At 24.5% G+C, this 12,567-nt stretch overlaps 2 protein-coding genes and 1 pseudogene across 2 annotated transcripts in view; all 3 read right to left on the bottom strand.

Annotated features, from left to right (window-relative positions):
• Window positions 1-3,680: 3,680 nt before the first annotated feature.
• Window positions 3,681-6,499, bottom strand: LOC112694259 (enolase-phosphatase E1). The gene is made up of 2 exons (XM_025569679.1): window positions 6,294-6,499; window positions 3,681-4,512 (listed from the first exon to the last, which is right to left on the bottom strand). Exon 2 carries the CDS (start codon window positions 4,486-4,488, stop codon window positions 3,751-3,753), a length of 738 nt encoding a protein of 245 aa, XP_025425464.1. The 5' UTR covers window positions 4,489-4,512; window positions 6,294-6,499; the 3' UTR covers window positions 3,681-3,750.
• Window positions 6,500-8,756: 2,257 nt separating this feature from the next.
• On the bottom strand, window positions 8,757-9,129 carry LOC112694280 (annotated as a pseudogene).
• Window positions 9,130-11,871: 2,742 nt separating this feature from the next.
• LOC112694294 (protein PF14_0175-like) overlaps window positions 11,872-12,567 on the bottom strand; it is a gene marked incomplete in the record, with an annotated part of 4,293 nt that continues 3,597 nt past the window's right edge. Inside the window, 1 exon segment of the mRNA XM_025569717.1 lies at window positions 11,872-12,567. Within this exon segment, the coding sequence (XP_025425502.1) occupies window positions 11,946-12,567 (622 nt within the window).

Here is a 12,567-nt window from a genome sequence, read left to right as displayed (position 1 = left end):
TGGTATGAATATTACAGCCCTAATTAAATGGAAATACTTTTCGGTACTAATTTTTTTTTAAAAATATTCTGCTTAATAGTACGGTAGTGAATGATTTATTTTTATCGTGTAAGATAATAAATGTCATAATTACTCATCAATTTCCAGTAATTAAATTTTTTAAAATCTTCAAAAATTCAATAAATGAATGTATCTATCTCAATACGATAATTTTATACAATTTTATGATACTGATTTTATATTAAATTTAATAATATGATTCATTATTTTTTATTAAAAATACTTACAGGTAAATACTTGATATAGAAGAGCTATGATAGTTTTTAATGGATTTTGTATTGTATTAGTAAGCCTCAGATTTGTAACTGTTCCGACTTATATTTATTTAATCACTCTGTAGATATATGCCGTTGAATATTAAAGAGTGTAATTAATAAGTTTACAAGTTAATGTTTATTATATTTTAATATTATAAATTAAAATGTCATATGTACGTTGTTTTTGTCTATTAAATTTGGAATAAGTTTAAGATTTAAGTAGAAAAGTGGTTTATAGTAATTATTATAATTTTTTAAATATTAATATATTATACTATCAGAACTTGCAGTTGTAAATCGGTTTTTTACAATGAAATTAGTAACTAAATAAATTATCAGTTTTTTTATATAAATAAAAAAAATATAAACAGAACCATTGATATTTTTTTATAAAGCACTATAATGGTAGGTATATAAATCATAGATAATAGGTACAGTTAAATTCTCATAAGTTATAACTCGTAATAAGATGAGTTAAAGAAAATTAAATGTTTAAAAAAAATTTAAAATCAGTAAATAGTATAATCAAATGTTCTTTTAGAAACAAAATTATCTGAAAATCAAGGCACAATCTAAATATAAAAAAATAAAAATGTATCGATGACATAATTATTATTAAGATAATAAAATTTATAAAATAGTTTGTTTCTCTCTGTAACAGCGTGAACGCTTTTTTATTCATAATACTCTAAAATATAAGTATATAATGTGCTTTGTGTTAATGCGCATTATATTGTACTATATTTGTGAGTTTTGGTTTTTTATGCGTTGTGAACTATGGTTCACGCAGTGAATATTAAATATAAAGTACAACAAAAGCGTGGTTTTTTTTGATCATATATCTCATCAATTCGATCTATAACGAAAATCATTGCTGACGTGCTCGATACACAATTAACTACGATAGTGGATTAAGAAAATGACAATTGTACATGGATAATAAACGATAAAATAATAATGACTGTTGATGCTCTCTGTATACAGCCGAAAGTCTCTAGATCAGCGATTCCCGAAGTGTGTTCCGCGGAACCTAAGGGTTCCGTGGGACAATCTTGAGGGTTCCGCGAGATGTACCTGAATATTGAGAACAATAATTGTAGTTAACAATAATCATAAACTATCTTTAAAACATTTTTTAGATTATTGGTTTTTCAACAATAAAAATAAATTTAAATACAAATAATTACAGATTTTGTATTAATTTGGAGCTAGAGAATTTGGGGTTCTAAAAAACAAAAAATATTTGTTAAGGGTTACGTGGTCGTAAATGTTTGGGAACCGCTGCTCTAGATAACCATTTTTTTTCTTGGAACCAATAAATATTTATTAAAAAACATTTTTCATTGAATTAATTTTATATTATTATTTTATAATTATACACTAATAAGAGTTTTTGAAATCGTAGCATTAAAATGTATAGCTAAATAATGTTTCGAAACAACAAGCTGCTTTCGATACAATTTGTCGTGGATTTGAGTTCACTTAAAAGACATCAAAGAATTTATAAAATATATTTTTTAAACATTTTTAATTTATGTAAATGTATTTATGACATGTATTTTTGAAAATTTTGTATTTTAAATTTTTAGGTAAACTCTGAATCGCATACATTTGTTTTATTTATTTACATATGATTTATTACCATTTGTTCGTTTTCATCTAATTATGGTTGTATGTCACGAAAATAATAATAGCTATATTATGTTATATGTTACGAAAATATTTATATTTTATTTAAATAACCTTAGTATTTGTTGAAAAACCTAAACCCACTTAAAAAAAATATTTGCTCCATTCCGCCCCCCCCTCTTGGAAAAAAATTCTAGTGCCGTGCCAGCAAATGACACATCTATTCCAAATTAAAAACAATTCTACAATTTCAAAACTGAATTCTCTATTTTTTTCAAGTCAAATACTGGTACCAATCTAAAATATATAGACTATACTACTAGAGTGAATAGAATTGGTTTGACTATTAATTTTATAATTTACTATAAAATATTATAAAATCAATGGTTTGACCAATTAAATCAGTATATTTTTCGTTCTAGTGTGATAATAGGAAATATAATAAATCTCAACAAATATTAAAAACTGACTTTATTAAAAGACTTTTTAACATTAATTTACTTTAAAAAATACTTACCTTGAAAATATTTTTGGTATTCATCAGTTATTAGGGAATCTACTTTTAATACTTGTCTATAGAGGCGGCTTTGATTCTTTGCTCTGAAGAGGTCAATATAATTTGGTATAAGTATAAATCTATGTATATATACATGTGTATGTGTGTGAAATCGCTCATTTACATACTTGCTTCAGTGTATCATTTGTAAACGTATTCTTGTACTCAAAGCCCATATATATATATATATTTTATATTATAATATTCTATTTGTCAGGTGTCATGTAAACTTTAAAAATTATTACAATAAAAATGTATTTAAAAATACATGAACCTTCAAAATTGATTATTTCTAGACAGAACACCAAAGCCGTAGTATAAATAAAATATAATATATTCATTAAGTAGGTACACATTTAATACTATTTTAACTAATAGAAAAAATACATATGAGTAAATAATTATTATATAAGAAAATACCTGATTACCAATATAATGAAAGAGAAATAATCTCTTATAGGTCAAAAAAGGCCTAGGGTGCATGTCCCCTTTAAACAGCGTCACTGCTAGCGTTTATTTTTTTTTTTTATGATAAGCACCAGTGATGTTCTCACATTTTTATTTTCAATATTGCAATCTTTTTCTCACAGTTATATAAAAATGTTGGTTATTTTAAACATTATTTGATACAACCTGTTAAAAATCATTGTTATTCATTCTTTAGATTTTTACTATATTCTGTACTTATTTTAATATTTTTTATGGATAGGAATTATAACTATTATAAAACTAATTTTACAAAAAACATAATAATCTGTGCTGGTGACGATGTAATGTTAGTAACTACTGCCCATAATATAACTATTGTCTAGAATCAATATATGAACATAAATATTAAAATATTGTTTCCATTTATTTTATCATTCACACGAAATGGAAATACTATATTTTTTTAATTATTTCTTATTTTTATTTTATTATTTTCAAAAATAAAATTGAAGATACCCGTTTCATAAAGCTTATTCTTATGAACATTTTGGTATCTTAATTTTTTATTTTCATTCATAATTTTTAGTATTTAGTAATCAAGTATACATATTAACACCTCTTCAAATATAAAAAAAAATAATGAAATATAAATATATAATAATATATAATTCTATTAAATATAATATAACTAATATAACAAGAGACAAACATTTAAAAATTTAAAAATCACATTAACAAATTGAAATTGGTAATATATTTGTGGATATTTACAAGTTTTAATAGTACACAAAAGATTGTTTCTATATTTTTTCATTATAACTATACTTCTAATAGCTCATCTAGTGTCTTCATAATTTTAAACTTAGAACTTTGTTTAGGATCTAGAGGAGCATTACCAGGTCTCACCAAAAGGGCTGAACTACAACCAGCTCTTTTAGCTGCTTCTGCTTCAGCTAGTACATCAGTCAAAAATAAAATATCATGACAGTTCACAAATATTCTATTGGCAATATTTTTATAACTGGTCTCTGAGCTTTTTGGTCCCATTTTGGTGTCAAAATAATTTACAAACATATGAGACACATCTCCATACATAGAATATTGAAATAAATACTCCTGAGCTGTTGTACTTCCAGATGAATAAGTATATATTTGTTTACCCATACTAATTAGTTTTGTTAAAACCGGCAATACATCTTCATATAAGTGACCTTTTAGAAGACCACTTTCATAACCTTCTCTCCATATATGACCTTGTAATTGTTTAAGAGCAGTATTTTTCCTATCTTTGCTCATCTGCCATAGTACATTATTAATGACAGATTCTTTTTCATTGTTACCCGTACAAATCGGAACAAAACCTTCAATATTAGAATCAAGTGCAGCTTGTGCACGTAATAGTTCTAAATCCTGTTGAAAAGTTTCATCATTCCAGTATTTGTCAACGTAATTTTTCAGAGCTGCAGCAACATAAGGAAATAATGTATCTTTTACAAAGCTAATAGATGTTATAGTTCCTTCTATATCCAGAAGAATTACAGTCTCTCTTAATGGCATTATAGACCACAGAATATTTTATATCTGTAACAATTAAAATACTAAAATAATAAGAAATTAAAAATAAGTAAATAGTTAATACTCGTAAATTATAAATTAAATTTATAAAAAAAAAAATACAACCCATCAATATTTTGTAAGAACAAAAAAGATTATAAGAATTTTACATATTCTTAAATATAAAGATACACTGATTTTTTTTTTTTTTTATGAAACAATATTGTACACATGCACATTTAAATATTCAATCAATTAATTAATCATATACATTTTTATATAATATCATTGGCTTCTTATAGAAAAAAAAAAAACTTGTTTCCAATTAAAAATAATATTATACTAAATTGAAAAATGTACTACATTTTTATTTTAATTTAGAATAAAATACCTATGTTTAGCAAAATATTGTATAATAGTATTAAACATTAACATTATAGTACTTAAATATTATAGAATATTAAACATACTATAGAATCGTAGTAATAGTTTACAAAATAAAATAACAAATTCAATGTTAATAAGTTAAATATCTTACAGTATAAATTTTAAAATCTTGCACCTAATCACTATTAAATAAATGAGTTAATCACTAATTACGGGTCATCATATATATTCAATAGGTATATGAAATATAAATATTATTCAACCAAGATAGGAAATTTTTAATAATAAGCATGTGAACAATCTGTCACCTGTTGGATATGTACATAAAGAATAATTACTAGTGGATACTAATGGATACTTATGAATACTTTACAGTTACTAATTATAAATTGGTTTTGATTTTGATTTGTAAGACCAGAAATATAATTAATACATAAGTTATTGCTAAAGTTTAAGACTTGTTATACTAGGTTATAGGTAGACAGTGGCATCAAGCACTATACTAAGATCCTGGTCTGAAATCTTCTGAAAATTGAGAATGAAACCACTTCATATAGAGCCGAAGTTTGGCTGCCAAATCATATGAAATCTTCATTACAAATTTAAAGCCTAATAACAATATTTTTTGGGTAAAAACTACTATACTATCCCCCCAACTTCTGGTATGCCATTGAGGCATATCAATAATTAAATATTATGACCTTTATAAAAAATTTTCACCAGACTACATTTTATAATATTTTAAAGGGAAAGTTGATGGTAAGCTACTTCGATTATTTTTTTTTTTTTTTGCTACGTGGCATTTTAAAGTCACATAGCTTACCAAGTTAGAGAAAATTATCCTCTAATATTACTTTAAATTCTTACTTTGATGGGCATTAAACTTTAAAATTTTTCCACCGATTAAAAAACATTTAAAACCAAAAAATACACATGTTCTAAAATTTAGTGACCAACTTGATTATTTCAAAATAAAACACAATATATGCATAAAAATTTAATCAAATAATGATAAACACATTTAGATTTCACTGTGACTGTGTAATAAAATAGAATAGATGTTTTTTCATTATATAAATAAAATAAGGTAAAAAAATTAAGAAAGTCAATAATGTTTAAACTCGTGCTTTTAACGTTTTTATGAATACATAATTGGGTATTTAAATTGTTTTTAATGCTGCAAGTATGGAATCCAGGCAGTTATTTATAAAACAGGTAATTTATTAGAGTGTAAGGTTTCCTTTTTTTATTTTGTGCATTATTGGTAACATACTACAATAGTTTCAAAAATATAGTTATAATTATAATTTATAATTTACTATAATTACATATTTTATTTATATTTCGAATAATCAGTACATAACAAACAATACACATATCTACTAAATGATTAATTAATAAATAAATAAGTATGTACTTACTTCAATAGATTTGAAAAATGTAGAACTCTTTTGGGTTAGAACAATTTTATATTTTTTTTTATAAAATTGTTAAGATGAATATTTACTAATGACTTTTAGTTAGTTAAAAGGAACCTATACAAAACAATGCAAATTAAGTAATAAGTTATAACTATTGATCTATTTGAACAATTTTAATATTATTGGAGCATTGTGTCTTGTCTTATCTTGTACTCAATAGCGAGTAGTCTTATCATCAAGAGATAATAAACCTATAACTAAATAATCACTTGCAACTCATTATGAAATTATATTAAGAACATGTATGGATAATTAAATAGTATTTAATTATTAGAGTAATATATAAAGATTAATTTACTGAATCTATTCTGTGCAATTTTGGACTTTGGAGTTGAAAAAAAGAAATTGTTCTCTTTTTTGATGTTATCTTATCTTGTATATGTAAAATGAATATGTTTCATATATGATTAATACGAGTAAACTAAAAAACTGATCGATTTCTATGCCATCTCCGGAAAATCGACTTTGTTGTCCGAAGGTGGTTTGAGTCCATTGAAATTCTTCCTTCAATATAATATTTTCCAAGCCCCCATCTCCTAAAATTGGTTTTTTAGGTATTTTCAGTACCGTGGTAACACGAATGAAATAATAAACAGTTAATAAATTAAGTAAATAAATAAGATAATTTATACATTTATTTTGTTGGCATGTGTCAATTTTTGTTGGATTGTATTTTTTTGGGACTAAAAAAACACATGACAGTATAGTAACCAGTGTCAATATAAAAATTAAAAATAGTTACAGGTGGTTGTCGAAAAACTAAAAAAATTTCGCTAAATATTCTTCTTTCGTTAATAAGCAAATAAAATGTCTGTCTCACACAATTAAAATAATTTTATTTTTGCAAGCTTGATGTACGAAAAATCATACGCGTTTATGACTTCTGTCAAAATAATGTGAAACCCTAACTTAAAACTTTTTATTTGAAACCTATTTTACCAGACTAAATTGAAAAAGAAATACTTTTGTCAAATTGTAAAAAGTTTACTATAATTAATAATTATAGCAACAAATTAAACTACTAGGTATAATTGTTCTTATTATTACTTCTTATATTCTTGTTATTATAAATTGCAGGTATGTACTCGTTAGTGATGGTAAGAAATAGCAGTAGCAGTTATAATAGCACTGCTATTTTACAATAGCAATCGCAGACTGCTATTCAGTATCAACAATAGTAGTGATTGCTATGTTTTGAATTTTGGTTTTTATGTTTTCCTAGTTTCTTACACTGTTTTATAGCTGCTATTATATTAGAAGTTAGAACACTCAATATAATATGAAAAATAGCAGTAGCATCTTGGCGGCTGGTAAGACAATATTCACAGACATAATAAGTTTATTCTATATATCTGTGACATGTGATAATTGATAATGCGCGTGTTATCGACGCTTATCGTATGCTCAGATATTAGATATCAATATATATATATATAAGGATTTAATAGACTGCTATTTAGTATAATATACATAACAAGGTTAGGTTATAACCTAGGCTATAAAGGCTATAACGGTAATCGGTCAAAATATCCAAGAACAAAATATCCTCGGACAAAATAACCAAACCAAAATATCCTCGGACAAAATATCCAAACCAAAATATCCAAGGACAAAATATCCAACGGTCAAAATATCCAAATTTATCCGTTTTTCTAAAAATTAGTATCAAATTATTTAATTGACTTGTTAGTAGCAATAATATCACAGTTATTATCGATTATGACCGTTATGGGTATTGTTAAATTGAGATATCATTCCGTTTTGACTTCTGGTTTTTACTGTTGGGTTTGATAAATTGCCAAGTTGCAGTAAATTTAACTAATATTTAAACGGTAATAAGTCGCAAACGGATTACTGAAATTAAATTCTTTAAACGTTAAAATTATTTTTTTCTGTATGTTTATAAATTTTCGCTATCAAAAATGGTATTGCCATTTGAAAATCGAAAGTTAATAGTGTTTTATTAAATAAAGGAGGAAGTTGAAATGATAAAAAATTGTAATACAGTGTAAAATAGTAAAACCCAGAAAGTTTAAAAAAAAAATTATTTTAAAATTCCTAATACTTCCTGAGATATTAACTGGTTCACGATAAAAAAAATCACCCTGTATTTTGTGATATTATAACGGTTAACATAATTTATTATACTTTTATTAATAAACAGTGTATATAGGTTGAATTAATTTTATGAGCTAATTTTTATAATTTAATACTTGAGCTAATATTTTCATAAAATTTAAGTTTTTTTTATGATTAAATAATTTGATATTGGCACTAGTTGTACAGTGTAATGTACTTATTTTCGAAAAAACTAATAAATTTGGATATTTTGTCCGTGGATATTTTGACCGTTGGATATTTTGATTTGGATATTTTAACCTAGATTCATAATAACATAGTTAATCATTTTCCTGAATTTCGAGAGGGGTTTGAACCCTTAAAACCCCCATCTTGTGTACCTACACGCATGCGCTGAACCACAAATATAACACGAATGACGTACAATTGTTGGAATATTAGTGGATCCATTGTAAAATTTCCGTCCATATACCAGGTAGAAGCTTCAGTTAAATATTTTAATCCATTATCTGTTGCAAAAACAATAATTCGTTCATCAATTCCGTTATCGTGCAACAAAAATCGTGTTGATTTGTCACTCAAATAACACCAATCATTTTCAATAACTTCTTAATTGATTAAGACTATTAGGATTTATTGAATTGTTCTTCGACTTTTGTCTCCTTAGTCTTCTTTTTATGATTTCTTCGGCTGGCATTAGAGCTTTTGTGTTACGATTCACAATTACTAACTCTTTAGAAAATATTTGTCCTGGCTTTTTTTCATTATTTTTTCCAATTACAGTCACATAACGGAAATATAAATAGCCAGATATGAAAATACCTATACACGGATAGTCGGATGTTCCCAATGAGTACATAGGTACTAATAAGTTATTAATAATAACTATTAACTATCTGTTATTATTTTATTATAAATGAAATATTTTCAAATTGTAATAATAATTTTAATATTCTTACTATAGCCTAAAGATACGCATCATTCAATGTATATATTAATATATTAATATAACTTTTTAAAATTATTTTTATTCGTGTTTATATGACAAATATAAAAAATATATATTAAAATAAATATACCTAATAAGTCAATAATAACCCTTAATTCTATAAAAAAAAAAACGCCCTTCCAAAAAAGCCGCCCTAGGCTATAAGCCTTTTAGCCTGCCCCCTAATCCGCCACTGAATATACCCAGTATCAGATTTAACTGGGGTGCAATGAAAACCAAAATCTAAAATTGAAAATGGTCTGTTTCGTTTTTTTATTTTTTGCTCACTCATTCTTTGAATATTTTTTGATTTTATGCTGTTACTTTTAAATTAAATTAATTGCATATATATATTGAGTAATTTGTTTTTAAAGAGCTTCCTATTGGTATTTGTACACTGGCTCACTGAGATTTAGATCCGGCACTGAATATACCTCAACAATTAAAAAAAAAAGTATATATACCATATTTTAGTGACTTCATATATTTTTGGAAAAATATTTATGAAATTAAATTATCTATTATAATTTCTATTTAAAAATAAATTTTTATCATAACATTAATAAAATATTTAAAATAATCAAATTAATATTACATTTTTTTATATTGTAAAAGTTACTATTAATACAAAAATATATATATGTTACAATATAAAATTTAATAAGGCACCTTGTATTGAAGTTAAGACACAATAACATTTACTATATTCTAAATGCATTAATATCTAAAGTCTTGACTAAGGCATATGAATTTGATCAGTATCTTTTTTTTTTATTTCAGTATGCTTGCTTTACTTTAATGTTATTCTATCACGCTCTTATTGTTAAAACTATATAATTAAGGAGATCAAAGCAATGTAGTATCTGATTTTAAGTATTTATGAGTAAATTGTTTTCCACCATATAAAAAAAGATAAGATTTTTTTTAAAAAAATCAATAATACATGATATTTCCATCTTATATGAAGGATATTTATATGAAAGAAGAGAAAAGACAATCTAGATACTTAGAAGTGTATCGCAAGATAAAATCATTCAGTGTAAATTCATATTAGAAAATAATATTTTTGTTTACAGAAAAAAAAATATCTAAGATGTACCTAGTATAAGAATTTTTTTGACAACTTAATTCTATAATTTTTTAAAGATAAAATAAAAACTTAAATGTAACAAATATTTATAATATTAATAACTTTGAATCTATACTTGTTAAAATGGTAATATAACACTGAATGCTACATCAATGATATTGTTCTTCTTAAAAAAAAAAAAAAAAAAATGAGCCTCTACTCTGAATTTACACTGAATAGTTTTGTTCTACATAAATTAGTGGTGTATCATGTTTGGTTAATATACAATATGATTCCTTTTAAAGGTTACACTAAATAATTCTGTTAGGGATAATTGTAATATAAACTTTTTTTACTATTTTTAAGTTTTTAACCCTTTGTGCACATGTTCAATACAACTTTCTTTTTTTTATAGCAACACCTACTTTCGTTAACACATTAGGATAGACTAACATTTTTGAAGTGAACATTACCATAGATCTAAAACTAAAATTGTCTAAATGACAATGTGTTAAAGTTTCGATTAAAATTATTAAATTGTTCAACAATCATCCAAGTATCTTATAAATTATCATGTAATTTTGCAAAGAAAAGTAATACGTCAATTTATAACATGCATAGAGAATGATAGGCTAAATTTTGAACTATTAATTAGTTACTGGAAATTATTTTATTCAAATAAATAAAATTAATTATTAAATGTATTAAATTGTTATTAATTTGTTCAATTTTGTCTTAGTTAATTAACTTACATTTATGTCAAAGGAGTAATTGAAGTTAATTAAAGTTAAATGTTTGAATAATGACTGCAAACCTACTAATTAAAAAAATATATGCAAAATTGCAAAATAATTCATAAAATTCTAGAATAATTGATGAAAAATTGAATAATTTTAATCGAAACTTTAACTCGTTGACAATGTTGGTTTTAGATCCAAGGTGAAAAGGATCAAATTCATTTAATAAATGTCGGTCTATCCAAATAGTTTATTGAAAGGAGATACCAATTAAAAAAATGTAAGTTGTATTGAGCATACGCACTAAGGATTAAAAATTTGAAAATAGTAAAAAAATCTATACTTTAACAGTCCCAAACTATTTAAAAACACTCCACTTCAATCAAATGCCACTGAAAATAATTATTTAGTGTTACCCTTAAAAGGAATCATACTGTATACTACTTTCATTTTACTACATTATTACACTAACACTTTACTACGCAACACTATTATAATAAATTACTATAAAATAATATAATCTAATGGTACACTTGTCACTTCTATTTAATTTCTTAGTACAAACAAAAAAAATAGGCAAAGTTAATACATAAATAATATAAATATATAAATATAAATAAAAAAAATACATAAATACATTATGCATTTTATAAAATAAAAACATTAGAAATACTATGAGTATTAAAAATAATATTTTTTATAAATTATTTAAAGGTAATTCATGAATCGGCATTGCCAAAGTTCATAGTTCTTCGCCGTTTAACTAATGGCACATAAAAAAGACTGCTACTTTCAACTACTTTTTCTATATGAATTGAGTTTTTACTAACATCAATATCAATTTTTTTAGCACCATAAAAACTGGGGAATGGTTGTGAGAAATGATCCTGAATAGTTATTAACTGTACATGTTTTCCTTTTTTTGTTTCTTGTTTATTATCATCAGGCCTTGAATGTTTTATTACTTTTCTTGCACCTGAACATCTAAATATTGACCCTTGTTCAACCTCAATATTTATAGATGGTATACTTATTTTAGTAGATATTTCTTTAGAAGAATGTTCAACAGAATCATTTAGCTGGATAGATTCTATTGAATTATTAACATGGATAATGTTAGGTGATTTAGATTGACTATTTTTCTGTTTGGATGAAATAGGTGATTTTATGTCAATACTTGGAGACAAAGATTTTACAATACTTGTAGAAGAACTATATTCCTTGTAATTGGTTGGAGTTGTACAAGTTTTATGTAAAGATTTTCCTACATCGTTCAGTTTTGTATTATTATCCTTTCCTTTTACTACAGTTTTTCTTTTAAATGGTACCTGTTCAACTTCA

The sequence above is a fragment of the Sipha flava genome, unplaced genomic scaffold, assembly GCF_003268045.1.
Source record: "Sipha flava isolate LNK unplaced genomic scaffold, YSA_version1 126_pilon_pilon, whole genome shotgun sequence".
Lineage (NCBI taxonomy): Eukaryota > Metazoa > Arthropoda > Insecta > Hemiptera > Aphididae > Sipha > Sipha flava.
Note: the sequence above shows the minus strand (reverse complement) of the source record. Positions and strands in the feature narration are given on the sequence as shown.